The sequence below is a fragment of the Eubalaena glacialis genome, chromosome 6 (assembly GCF_028564815.1).
Source record: "Eubalaena glacialis isolate mEubGla1 chromosome 6, mEubGla1.1.hap2.+ XY, whole genome shotgun sequence".
Lineage (NCBI taxonomy): Eukaryota > Metazoa > Chordata > Mammalia > Artiodactyla > Balaenidae > Eubalaena > Eubalaena glacialis.
In genome coordinates this window covers 110,913,326-110,927,467 of record NC_083721.1, presented here as the reverse complement: position 1 = coordinate 110,927,467, position 14,142 = coordinate 110,913,326, and the positions used below count along the sequence as shown (strand labels likewise).

Here is a 14,142-nt window from a genome sequence, read left to right as displayed (position 1 = left end):
TGGGGACAGCTTCACAGAGATGAGATTTGAGCTGAGCCTTGAATTCCTGTCGTGTGTGTGGAAGCGAGAGAGTGACAGACTTCCTTCGTCCTACAGTGCCACTAGGAGTTTAACTGGTGAGATCAAAACAAATTACCATAGAAGAAAAATTAGTTACACAAAATCCTGTGAATAATGAGGACAACTGAAAGTTATAAATGCCAGTAGCACTGCTACAGAGTCACTTAGGACTTTGACTGGTTATTCCCAGGTCCCCAGTCTTTTCTTTTGTATGTCATATACTTGGGCTCATCTATAGGAAGTTTATGAATTCATTAGAAGAGGAGACATTTTTACTCTTCATAAAAACCAGACAACTACTTTTTTTAGGGGAAAAACAGTGCAGAGCAAGGATATCCTAAAATGGATTAGATCTTCTCACTTAGCAGTTACAGAGAAAACTGCTCAACAGTCAATAACCCTGGATTGACTAAATACTGAATGGGATCTGCTGAGACCTGAACTGGCTGCTCCAACATAGGTTTTGATTCAACTTATCTAAAACCAAACCTTTTCAGTTTTAAGTAGATAATTTTAGATATACAGGCTATAAGCACCATTAAACATCTCTGCTGAATTTAAAGTGACAAGAGAACTTGTAGATTTTGTTGATGAAAACGCCCTATATTAAGCAAAAACTTTTTCGAAGCTTCATAGCAGCCACATTAAGTTAAACTGTTATAGAATGATCCTTGTGGGCATATAGGACTTAACTGAACATGATCCAGTTAACCTGCATTATTAACAATTGTCCAAAATCTAGAGATCCTGTGGCAAAAGGACTGAGACCCTTTCAAAGAAAGAGTCCAATACAATTTCTAAAATTTGTGTTTTAAGAAGAATATACAAAACCCTATTTCCCCAACTTATGCTAATGAGGGGACCAATCCCTAAATAACCGTAGATTTTAAGTATTAGTCATTGGCCCATTTATTTCAGGCAGTTAAATATAAACAAATGCTACTACAGTGTAAGATTCTGAATTTTCTTCATAATTCTTTGGAACAGGATTTAATCCAAGTTGTCAAAGAACTATAATGCGAATGACCCAAGCTTCTGAATTTGAGAAACGCAAGGAGCAGTATCCCACCTCCGGGTTTTTCAGAACACTTAGTCTCAGTAATGGATGGGTCACAGATGCAGCCAGAAATGGAGACCACAGGTCCTCCACGCTGACACGGGTCTGTCACAGTCTCCGGGCAAATGAGTGAACTGAGAGAGAGACAGTGGGACAGGGAGCGCTGTGGTGGTCAGATGTCAAGCTTAATACCCCAATGCAAGTCCAGAGATGACTTCTGTGGTTTTGGAGATTGGATTTGCCGGTAAGTGCCGAGTGTCAGCTTCTGTCCACATACCCTGCTGAGTGCCAGTGCAAATGGGCTCTGCTTCACTTCAGCTGAGTCACTTCAGAGGCAGGGCTCATTTCTTATAAGAGACGGCACCACTGCCCATTAGCTCTGGACCTAAAATGAGATCAGCTTGACTCCACTGCAGCCTCCCAGCAAGGCCCTGAGACGGCTCGCCCGGCCCTGGTGCAGAAGGCCATGATGCACACGACAGAGGCCCTGGATGGTGTCCCGTCACCTAAAGTTTCCAAAGCCACCACCAGAAACCTCTAGAATTTTTCTCCTCAGCTTCTGGACTCAACCCTGAAAACTGCACCCCTACGTGTGGGTCCTGCTGCAAAGACCTCCACTTCTTCTCCCTGGAGTCCGGCTCTTGCCCTGCCCTGCATCTGGGATGAGAAGTGGGCAGATTAAAGGGGCACAGATAGTTTTCAATGGAGTCACTATATTGCACTCGAGGGGGAAAATAGGAAAAGGATACTTCTGAATTTTGTTCAAATAATCAGGTGTACCACATTCTGTAGTTGAATTAAAGTGCCATTTGGGGGATACATTTTTAGATGATCATTTTTTAAAAATCTTTATTGGAGTATAACTGCTTCACAATACTGTATTAGTTTCTGTTGTACAATGAAGTGAATCAGCCATATGCATACATATATCCCCATATCCCCTCCCTCTTGAGTCTCCCTCCCACCCTCCCTATCCCACCCCTCTAGGTGGTCACAAAGCACCGAGCTGATCTCCCTGTGCTATGCAGCTGCTTCCCACTAGCTAGCTATTTTACATTTGGTAGTGTATATATCCCCATGCCACTCTCTCACTTTGTCCCAGCTTACCCTTGCCCCTCCCCGTGTCCTCAGGTCTGTTCTCTAGTAGGTCTGTGTCTTTATTCCTGTCCTGCCCTTAGGTTCTTCATAACCTTTTTTTTTTTTTTTAGATTCCATATATATGCGTTAGCGTACAGTTTGTTTTTCTCTTTCTGACTTAACTTCACTCTGTATGACAGACTCTAGGTCCACCCACCTCACTACAAATAACTCAATTTTGTTTCTTTTTATGGCTGAGTAATATTCCATTGTATATATGTGCCACATCTTCTTTATCTATTCATCTGTCGATGGACATTTAGGTTGCTTCCATGATCATTCTTTTTAAGATGTAGTAATGACATGCATTCCTGAATATAGAAATTCCAGATATTGGTTCATACCAGGAATGCTGACTACATCCAAGAGGTTTTGAAGTTGCTTCATGTACTTATAGAGCCGATAATCTTCTTCTTGTCTTGTCTTCTTCTCAATGAGCCGAGTACATGTTATATTAATGGCCGGTCTGGATTTCTCGTTCCTGAAAAACACTCGAGCAGAACATTTCCCCAGACGTTCCTTACCTTCCTGAAATAAAGATTTTGGAATTAGAATGGTTCCTTATCACTCCCCACCCACTCCAATGAACAACACACACACGATTGGGGGATTCCTTGTACATGGCAGGTATGCACTGGCATCCATATGTAGTATTCTTTGTAGAAAATGACTTTTGTGCTCACAGCCAAACACAACAATCTTCAGTCTTTGCTGTCATTTAAAAAACTCCTGCTTTCTGATGGTGCCCTTATGAAAGAATGCTGGGCCTCTTCCAAAGAAATACCACTGACATCTGTGAGTGCTACTAGGCTCAAACCTCTAGCTAGGATAGAGGTACCTTCCTCTCTACTGTGGACCAACCAACATAATGCTTACTTGGCCCTCAAGCTGGCCAACTTGAACCAAAAGGAAGCTGATTCCCATCAACACAAATGACAGTGTCTTCATGCTGCCTGATGAATTCAATCCTCTTATTCCAATTTTACAGTTTAAGACTGAAGTTTAAAGAGGAACCTACTCCATGTCTCACAGCTAGTAAGTGGTAAGCCAGGACCTGAGCTGTGTCTGGGCCCCAGCTCTGTGAGAACTCCATCTCTCTACTCCGAGGTCTAATCTGGAAGAAGAAGAGGGACAGATCACCCAAATGGGACTGATTCAACTACCTGAGTGACCGAGGGAAGTCTGCTTGCACTCATATTTAAAGGTAGACACACTGAGTGTTCTGGGATCTCCCTCACTTACTTTCCAATCCAGAGACACATGGAGCTGGGTAGCTGGATGCTTTAAGTAGACATCAAGGGTACAACTCATTTCTGGGACGGTGCTTCTCCACTCTTTTAGGTCACTGATTCCTTAACCCGACAATAAAAGCCAGGGAACCGCTTCCCAGAAAAATGCACATTCACTCATGCCATCCACTGGGCCTAGAATCTGAGGAAGTCCATGGCGGCACTCATAACCCATCCATGGGCCCCTAGTTAAGAACTCCTGTTACAACAGGTTGTAAGCAGGTTGGTTGAGCAATTGAGTTCTTTTCACTTTTACAGTCATTTAAACTGGGTGGAGTCCCAGTTAAAACAACCAAAAAGAAAAAGCCCACAATGAAACAAACCGTACTTAAAATTGGATCTGCTAAATAAGCCCCCTCCTTGAACTAATGCAAAAAACTGAAATAGGCGTTCCAATGGGCAACGTCTTCTCCCGTGAGTGCTGGTTTACAGGAGAGCAAATTTAAGTGGTACATTAAAATCCTAATTATCGGTGCAATATAGGAAAACGGTGAAGGGTTGGGGAAGAGGCTTATGAAAGGCAGAAGACAGGGCTGGTATGTGAGCTCTTTTGATGTCAAAACCGTTTCCAGGGAAGAGAAAAGGCAATAGGTATTGTCCCCTTTTGTTTTTCTTTCCCTTTCCCCCCAAACAGCTCCACAGAATCAAAACAGTTGCCAGAAGATGAAAGAACTCTCCCTACCTCCCAAAAGGAAGCATTTCAATTAGCTAGCCCTTCAGAGAAGCACAGTTGGTCAAAGTAATCTAGTAATTGTTTTCCTTTTAGCTTTAATCTAACACTTCCGTTTGCAACACAGAAACCAAAAGCACCTTCCTTATGCTTTAAGAAAACGTTAATTCTTAGGTCAATTAGCAAAGTTGGCGTAGTGTTTTCTTGTCAGAACTTGTTTGTGAATACTGGTAAGCTTTCTTCCAGAAGCATCAGCCGGAGGGGTTATGCCTTCTCCGAAGCTCCGCCTTCCTGAGACGCCGTAATGCCGATGCTGCCTGCTCATCCCCCGCGCTGACTCGGCGCCACACAAAGGGGTTTGGGCTGGTCCCTCCACCCCGGTTCCAGGTGCTGCCTCCCAGCCTGGCCCAGCACCGGGAAGTCCACCTGGCTCTAATTTCTGTATGAGTCCTCTGTTTCCTCTCTTCTTGAGAAGGGGGAGGTGGTGGGGAAAGGAAACTTGGCGACCGTGGCCCGCTGGGTCAGAAGGAGAGGCTGAAGATGCCTGCGGCACACGTGGGCTGCTCTGAGTTGCGGAATGCCTCTGTGCGTGGAAGCTCCTGGAGGCGGCCTCGTGCTATGCTGGCCCGCTAACGAGAAATGCCACCAGCTGACAGGAGGAGAGCAGGTTGGCATTTGAGAGTGAGTCATTCTGGGGATTCGGAGGTGCTAGGGAAGGGCACCGGGTCCAAAGGGGGTGTGAAATGCCCTCCCAGCGGCAGGAGGGGACGACGGCTGTGTGGACGCGGTAAAAGGAACCCTGTCTGAGACCATGAAGTGGTCCTGCCTACCGCTGTCTTCAATTCTTGAGAACAAATAGAAAACAAAGCAGGAAAGAAAAAAGGCAAACCTCCAGGTCACTACATATTAAGATTCTCACTTAAAAAAAAAAAATTCATACAAGTTGTTAATAGGACACTTCACAAACCATGGCAGCTTACCTCTGGGTTGTAGAGCTCCGTGGTAAACGCCAGGTCAACTTTATATTCCTTCTTTTGATTAATCTGAAACACAGAAGTAGAACTTTAGCCTCGTGGAAGCTCTGTTAACACCTTCATATCCAAGAACCACTCGCTCTCTGGGAATAACATGACGTGCAAATGGCAGCTCTAGCATTCATACCTGAACAAAATCGGTGATTTTTTACAAAGAGAAAAGATCCCAAATTTTGGGCTGATCACGACACTCTGCTGGCTGATTTGACAGCTACTCACAAGGAGGGAGGCTGAGAGGGGGAAACAGTGGTCCTGAAGCTACAAGTAGGCTTTGTGGAAGCAGCTAGATGAGAAACAGACATGAGCACACAGGGCTGAGGAGCGGGGTCCTTCCTTCCTTCCCCAGCTGTGGAGTGCCCCTCCACGCCCTGTGCTGGGCGCTGGGCCCCATCAGCGGCCCCTCCTCCCGCCACTCACAGTTGAACACGGGATCCAGTGACAAAGGTGCACCCAGTAATAAATAATGGGTTTTCAGATGGTGATGAGTGAAGAAAGAGAGTGGTGGGGCAGAGTGGCTACTTCGCTTAAGGTGGTCAAGGAAGGCATCTGGGAGGAGGAGACCTCAGCTGAGGCCGAAGGGACAGTATGGAAGCAGCCACACCCAGACCCGGGGCAGGCGGGGGGCACCCACACGTGAGGCCGGAAGTGGGCTCCTTGATGGGCCCGAGTCTGGGGCGGGGTGAGTTAGCCACACAGAGGAAGTTCTCAGATGTTATGGTCTCCCCTTTTCTTTGCAGCTTTCACAGGCTGGCATACTTCTAAACTTGGGGAGTGCATGTTTAACCTTTTTAAACCTTTGAACTGACTCCAATGCATAGTTTTAGAGTATATATACCCATATCATTGAAGCACATTAGACTGTTTAGAAGAACTTTATGTTATTGGCCATCTTTTTTTTTTTTTTTTTTTTTTAAACACCACAGTGACCATTCAGTAAATGGAGTGTTTTCTAGGGAAGAAAGGAAACTTCCGCTGCCTGGAGCTGAAGTTATTTCACATAGTGTTGATTAAGTTAGACTCTGGAAACAACAATTTCCCTTGAATCAGGAACACAACAACCAAACAGGGTTAACTTATTTTAAGTAGACCAGATATCATCTATTCCTATCACAGATTTTTAAAAAATTCTGGGAAACCAGAGAATGGAGGGTGAGGATTATGTGGCAATTATTTATGTAAAGAATATTAAACATGTGGATATATGGATAGTGCTGGGAGACGGGGCGGGGGGCACCCAGAGCACATGTACGAGAGCAGTTTGCTTAGGGCTCATTTTCAATCTCGAAACAAGCTCTGGTGTAAGCTGAAACATTGATTTCAATTACAAATTCATACAAATTACAGAATTCATACAAACAAGTCTGTCTTCTCATTCACTTTTTGCCACCTATTATGCCAGGCACCAGAGATATCCAAGGAAACAGAACATCCAGTCCAGCTAGACCAGAAACCTACTTCCTATGTGGAAACAGGCATGTCAACAGCTACACAGTGCAGCTCACCTATGTGGCCAGAGCTGCACATGTGCCGGCTGCTCAGTTTAGGGGGGCTCATCTAGAGCAAGGGGCCCAGGCGAAGATGTGGGAATGGAGTGCAGGGGCTGGCGTTCCAGGGAAGGCGGCGAAGCTAGAAAAAAGGCTGTCTGGGGAGGCTGGCGCAAGGTCACAAAAGCCTCTTTTTTTGTAAAAAAGTTTGGGATCAACTTGGAACTTGATCCCAAAGTCTGTGGGAGCCCCAGTTAACATAATGCAGTACTTAGGCTGTTGTGGACAGTAAGACGTGGCACAAATACAGCTTCGACTGTGCCTGGGTCGGGGTAAAAGTCCAATGTATGCTCACTCTTTTTATCATTATTAAAACCTATTCAAGCCCACAGCTAACATCATTCTCAATGGTGAAAAGCTGAAAGCATTTCCTCTAAGATCAGGAACAAGACAAGGATGTCCACTCTCACCACTTTTATTCAACATAGTTTTAGAAGTCCTAGCCATGCAATCAAAGAAGAAAAAGAAATAAAAGGAATCCAAATTGGAAAAGAAGTAAAACTGTCACTGTGTGCAGATGACATGACACTATACATAGAGAATCCTAAAGATGTCACCAGAAAATTACTAGAGCTCATCAATGAATTCAGTAAAGTTGCAGGATACATGGGAATTCTCTGGCAGTCTGGTGGTTAGCACTCGGCACTTTCACTGAAGAGGGCCTGGGTTCAATCCCTGGCCGGGGAACTAAGATCCCACAAGCTGCACAGCAGCAGCCAAAAAAAAAAACTACAATGAGGTATCACCTTACACTGGTCAGAATGGCCGTCATCAGAAAGTCTACAAACAATAACTGCTGGAGAAGGTGTGGAGAAAAGGGAACCCTCCTACACTGTTGGTGGGAATGTAAATTGGTGCACCCACTATGGAGAACAGTATGGAGGTTCCTTAAAAAACCAAAAATAGAACTACCACATGACCCAGCAATCCCACTCCTGGGCATACATCCAGAGAAAACTGTAGTTCAAAAAGATGCATGCACCCCAATGTTCATTGCAGCATTATTTACAATAGCCAAGACATGGAAGCAACCTAATTGTCCATCAACAGAGGAATGGATAAAGAAGACGTGGTACCTAAAAACAATGGAATATTACTCATCCATAAAAAAGAATGAAATAATGCCATCTACAGCAACATGGATGGACCTAGAGATTATCATACTAATGAAGTAAGTCAGACAGAGAAAGACAAGTATTATATATCACTTATATGTGGAATCTAAAAAGATGATACAAATGAACTTATTTACAAAACAGAAACAGACTCACAGACTTCAGAAACAAACTTATGGTTACCAAAGGGGAAAGGTGGGGAGGAGGGATAAGTTAGGAGTTTGGGATTAACATATACACATTACTATATATAAAATAGATATCAACAAGGACCTACTGTATAGCACAGGGAACTCTACTCAATATTCTGTAATAACCTATACAGGAAAAGAATCTGAAAAAGAATGGATATATGTATATGTATAACTGAACACTTTGCTGTACACCTGAAACTAACACAACATTGTAAATCAACTATACCCCAATATGAAATAAAAATTAAATTAAAAAAAATAAAATGCAAAAATAAAGGAAACAAAACAAAACGTATTCACATCAAGGAGGGAAAGAACTGTGCTGGAAAGCAGGGTCTGGCCCAAGGATGAGGCTAGGGAAGGCTGAGATACAGACTCCATCTAGCTTGTTTTTACATTGGTTTTCTCCTGCCTAGAGCTCGCAGTGAATCATTAAAGGGTGTAAACAGGGCCTGCACGAAAGCGGCTGCACAAGGCGCCCCATATATCTGTCTCCAAGTCTCCTAAAGTTCAGTGTCCTCGTCGCCCCACCCGAGTTAGAGGAACACATGGAACGCTCACCTGAGCCACGTGGGCACCAACAGCTGAGACTCAAAGAAGGCAACACTTCCGCCAGCCGGCAGGTCTAAAGCCTAAATTGCTTGCTGCGCCAGTCCTAGGGCCCTCTGGCCTGCTGCATGCACGACCTAGGAGTCTGCCCTTCCCGTCCACTTAGGGGCCTAAGCTCAGCCTCCTACACAGGAGTCAGGATGCCCCTCAGGCTTCTAGCTGGGGGTGAGTGGGGTGGGTGGTGAGGCCATTCATGAGAAGAGGACGGGGCAGCAGGGCTGGCGCTACATTCCTTGTGCTCAGGGACATGCAATACGGCCAGGAGGCAGCTGCATGTCATAAAAATAGATTCAGTAGAGGTGGTGGTTGGAGCCACGGAATTGGCTGCAATCCCCCCGGGGAAGGTGCGTACACTGAGAAGAATCTTGAGGACCACCAATCTTCCCATCGGTAATAAACTGGGCACGCTTATTTGCTACCCACAAGGATTCACAAAAATCTGCCTTATTCTTGATATAACTGTGCATATTTTAAATAAAGTACTTAAGATATTATTTGACTCAACATTTTTTTGAAAACACATGGAGGCAAAGTGATGTACCAGTACCTATTTGCAGGGAAAGAAACAAGTGGATTAACCAAACCAAGGCTGTGAGCTGAATGGAGCTGTCTGGTTTTTTTGCCTGCACTGCACAGCGGCTTGTGGGATCTTAGTTCCCCTGACCAGGGATCGAACCCACGCCCCCTGCAGTGGAAGCATGGAGTCCTAACCACTGGAGCACCAAGGAATTTCCCCGAGCTGTCCTTTTGAAGAGTAATTTTTCCTTCCCAATTTGATCTCCTTCTTTTGTTTTAATTAGGCACTCTTAAAGGCATCTACATTCTGTCCAAAATAAGATTTTTATATTTTTGGTTGTACTTTATCCTTTATCAAGACACAGCCCTTTTTTCTCCCACAAAGGCCTCTCCCAGCTCCCTTCCTCTGAGTCACAAGTTCCCCTGAGGCAGCTTTGCTGGTTCTCCTGAGATAAGGCGGCAGCCTCAGGCCTTGGGCAAAGCAGCACCAGCCAGGGCCTTCTCGTCTGGGACAAAGTGTCTCATGCTCCTCAGGACATTTTAGGGCTGTGAGCTCCCTTCTGCTGCCTTTGATTAAACTATCCTGTGATAAAGAGGTCTTTGTAGTTCAACACCTACCCCAGGAGTTTTGAACGTGAGCGCAGGGCTAGGAGCAGGAGGACAGGGCACAGACAGTCACAGCCGCCCTCAGGGCAGTCAGGTGACAGGAGGAGAACTTCAAATAGATCGCTGTAGAGCTGATTATTTGATCATGGATGACTTAAGAGCTATGAAAGGATAACTGGAGAAGTGATCTAGTCTGGGGATCAGTGACGTGACATTTGAGCTGAACTCTGAACATTAAGAAGGAATTGACTTTGGGGTGTCAGGGTGAAGGTGGGGAGCTGGCAAACTTTCCACATGGAAGGAAGATGGGGCTGAAGGTGCTGGGGAGCAGCTGGGGGGCAGAGGGCAGAAAGACAGGAGCCAGGATCCGGAAGAGGCTGGCCCTGGCCGGGTGGTCAGGGGCAGTCCCTTGCAGGCTGCAGTAAGAGTTTCTTCCTAAGAGAAATGGGAAGCCACGAACAGGAAGGAGAGATTTTTAAAGATCCCTCTAGCCCACATATGGAGAACTGGTGGCGCTGGAGTGAGGAGGGGTCCGGAGTGAATGCAGAGACTACAGGAGGCTCGTTGAGGGGGTGGATGAACCAGGGTGGGGACAGCGGAAATGGAGGGAAGTTTACGGTGGACAGATGTGGATGTGAGTCCTAACTAGCAGGTCAACATGACCAGTCACATCACTCAAGATCAGAAATAATCACTAGAATACATGTTTTGTATTAGGACAACATTATTATATGCACCATCATTTAAAGGACGCTTGTATTTATAGAACAACAACAACAGACACCCTCTAGGGCCTGTGCTGGGTGTGGTTCTAAGCATATCACATGTTTTACCTGGGCTAACAGAGCTCTGAAGGCCTGTGCACAAGTGAATAATCAGGAGATGCAAGCTAAAGAAGCAGTGAGGGAGGAGGGTGGGGGCAAGATGGCGGAAGAGTAAGACGCGGAGATCACCTTCCTCCCCGCAGATACATGAGAAATACATCTACACGTGGAACTGCTCCTACAGAACACCCACTGAACGCTGGCAGAAGACGTCAGACCTCCCAAAAGGCAAGAAAATCCCCACGTACTTGGGTAGGGCAAAAGAAAAAAGAAATAACAGAGACAAAAGAATAGGGACGGGACCTGCACCAGTGGGAGGGAGCTGTGAAGGAGGAAAGGTTTCCACACACTAGGAAGCCCCTTCGTGGGCAGAGACTGCGGGTAGCAGAGGGGGGAAGCTTCAGAGCCACGGAGGAGAGCGCAGCCACAGTGGTGCGGAGGGCAAAGCGGAGATTCCCGCACAGAGGAGCGGTGCCGACCAGCACTCACCAGCCCGAGAGGCTTGTCTGCTCAGCCGCCGGGGCGGACGGGGGCTGGGAGCTGGGGCTCGGGCTTCGGTGCTAGCCGGGAGGGAGTCCGGGAAAAAGACTGCAGCTGCCGAAGAGGCAAGAGACTTTTTCTTGCCTCTTTGTTTCGCGGCGCGCAAGGAGAGGGGATTCAGAGCGCCGCCTAAACGAGCTCCAGAGACGGGCGCGAGCCGCGGCTATCAGCGCGGATCCCACAGCAACAGGGACGCAGAGGGAAAAATGGAGAGATTCCCGCACAGAGGCTCGGCGCCGAGCAGCACTCACCAGCCCGAGAGGCTTGTCTGCTCACCCGCCGGGGCGGGCGGGGGCTGGGAGCTGAGGCGCGGGCTTCGGTCGGATCCCAGGGAGAGGACTGGGGTTGGCGGCGTGAACACAGCCTGAAGGGGCTAGCACACCACAGCTAGCCGGGAGGGTGCCCGAGAAAAAGTCTGCAGCTGCCGAAGAGGCAAGAGACTTTTTCTTGCCTCTATGTTTCGCGGCGTGCAAGGAGAGGGGATTCAGAGCGCCACTTAAACGAACTCCAGAGACAGGCGTGAGCCGCGGCTATCAGCGTGGACCCCAGAGGCGGGGGCGAGCCGCGGCTATCAGCGCGGACCCCAGAGACGGGCATGAGATGCTAAGGCTGCTGCTGCTGCCACCAAAAAGCCTGTGGGCGAGCACAGGTCATTCTCCACACCGCCCCTCCCGGGAGCCTGTGCAGCCCGCCACGGCCGGGCTCCCGTAATCTGGGGACAACTTCCCCGGGAAAGCGCACGGCGCGCCTCAGGCTGCTGCAACGTCACGCTGGCTTCTGCCGCTGCAGGCTCGCCCCGCCTCCTCCGTACCGCTCCCTCCCCCCGGCCTGACTGAGCCAGAGCCCCCGAATCAGCTGCTCCTTTAACCCCATTCTGTCTGGACGGGGAACAGACGCCCTCAGGCGACCTACATGCAGAGGCGGGTCCAAATCCAAAGCTGAACCCCGGGAGCTGTACGAACAAAGAAGAGAAAGGGAAATCTCTCCCAGCAGCCTCAGAAGCAGCGGATTAAAGCTCCACAAACAACTTGATGTGCCTGCATCTGTTGAATACCTGAATAGACAACGAATCATCCCAAATTTAGGAGGTGGAATTTGGGAGCAGGATATATTAACTTTTCCCCTTTTCCTTTTTTTGTGAGTGTATATGTGTATGCTTCTGGGTGAGATTTTGTCTGTATAGCTTTGCTCTCACCGTTAGTCCTAGGGTTAGGTCCGTCCGTTTTTTTTTTGTTTTATTTATTTATTTATTTATTTATTTTTACTTAAAAAAATTTTTTTCCCTAATAAATGATTTCTTAATAATTTTTTCCTTATTTTCTAGTTTTAAAAAATTAAAAAAAAATTTTTTAATAAGTTTTTTCATATTTATATTAAAAAATTAAAAAAATTTTTTTCTTAATAAATTTTTTCTTAATAATTTTTTTCTTATTTTTAGTATAAAAAATTAATACATCTATTTTTAAAAATTAAAAAAAATTTTTTCTTAATAAATTTATTCTTAATAATTTTTTTTCTTATTTTTTATTATAATTGCTTTATTTTATTTTATTTTATCCTCTTTCTTTCTTTCTTTCTTTCCATTTTTTCTCCCTTTTATTCTGAGCCGTGTGGATGAAAGGCTCTTGGTGCTCCAGCCAGGCATCAGGGCTGTGCCTCTGAGGTGGGAGAGCCAACTTCAGGACACTGGTCCACAAGAGACCTCCCAGCTCCACGTAATACCAAACGGCGAAAATCTCTCAGAGATCTCCATCCCAACATCAAGACCCAGCTCCACTCAACGACCAGCAAGCTACAGTGCTGGACACCCTATGCCAAACAACTAGCAAGACAGGAACACAGCCCCATCCATTAACAGAGAGGCTGCCTAAAATCATAATAAGGCCACAGACACCCCAAAACACACCACCAGACGTGGATGAGCCCACCAGAAAGACAACATCCAGCCTCATCCACCAGAACACAGGCACTGGTTCCCACCACCAGGAAACCTACACAACCCACTGAACCAACCTTAGCCACCTTAGCCTTAGCCACTTAGGGGACAGATACCAAAAACAACGGGAACTACGAACCTGCAGCCTGTGAAAAGGAGACCCCAAACACAGTAAGATAAGCAAAATGAGAAGACAGAAAAACACACAGCAGATGAAGGAGCAGGGTCAAAACACACCAGACCTAACAAATGAAGAGGAAATAGGTAGTCTACCTGAAAAAGAATTCAGAATAATGATAGTAAGGATGATCCAAAATCTTGGAAATAGAATAGACAAAATGCAAGAAACATTTAACAAGGACGTAGAAGAACTAAAGAGGAACCAAGCAACGATGAAAAGCACAATAAATGAAATTAAAAATACTCTAGATGGGATCAATAGCAGAATAACTGAGGCAGAAGAACGGATAAGTGACCTGGAAGATAAAATGGTGGAAATAACTACTGCAGACCAGAATAAAGAAAAAAGAATGAAAAGAACTGAGGACAGTCTCAGAGACCTCTGGGACAACATTAAACGCACCAACATTCAAATTATAGGGGTCCCAGAAAAAGAAGAGAAAAAGAAAGGGACTGAGAAAATATTTGAAGAGATTATAGTTGAAAACTTCCCTAATATGGGAAAGGAAATAGTTAATCAAGTCCTGGAAGCACAGAGAGTCCCATACAGCATAAATCCAAGGAGAAACACACCAAGACACATATTAATCAAACTATCAAAAATTAAATATAAAGAAAACATATTAAAAGCAGCAAGGGAAAAACAACAAATAACACACAAGGGCATCCCCATAAGGTTAACAGCTGATCTTTCAGCAGAAACTCTGCAAGCCAGAAGGGAGTGGCAGGATATACTTAAAGTGATGAAGGAGAAAAACCTACAACCAAGATTACTCTACCCAGCAAGGATCTCATTCAGATTTGATGGAGAAATTAAAACCTTTACAGACA

At 45.8% G+C, this 14,142-nt stretch overlaps 1 protein-coding gene across 1 annotated transcript in view; it reads right to left on the bottom strand.

Moving 5' to 3' along the window:
* RARRES1 (retinoic acid receptor responder 1) overlaps window positions 1-14,142 on the bottom strand; it is a 47,260-nt gene that overhangs the window by 9,231 nt on the left and 23,887 nt on the right. Inside the window, 2 exon segments of the mRNA XM_061193500.1 lie at window positions 2,599-2,821; window positions 5,194-5,256. Of these exon segments, the coding sequence (XP_061049483.1) occupies window positions 2,599-2,821; window positions 5,194-5,256 (286 nt within the window).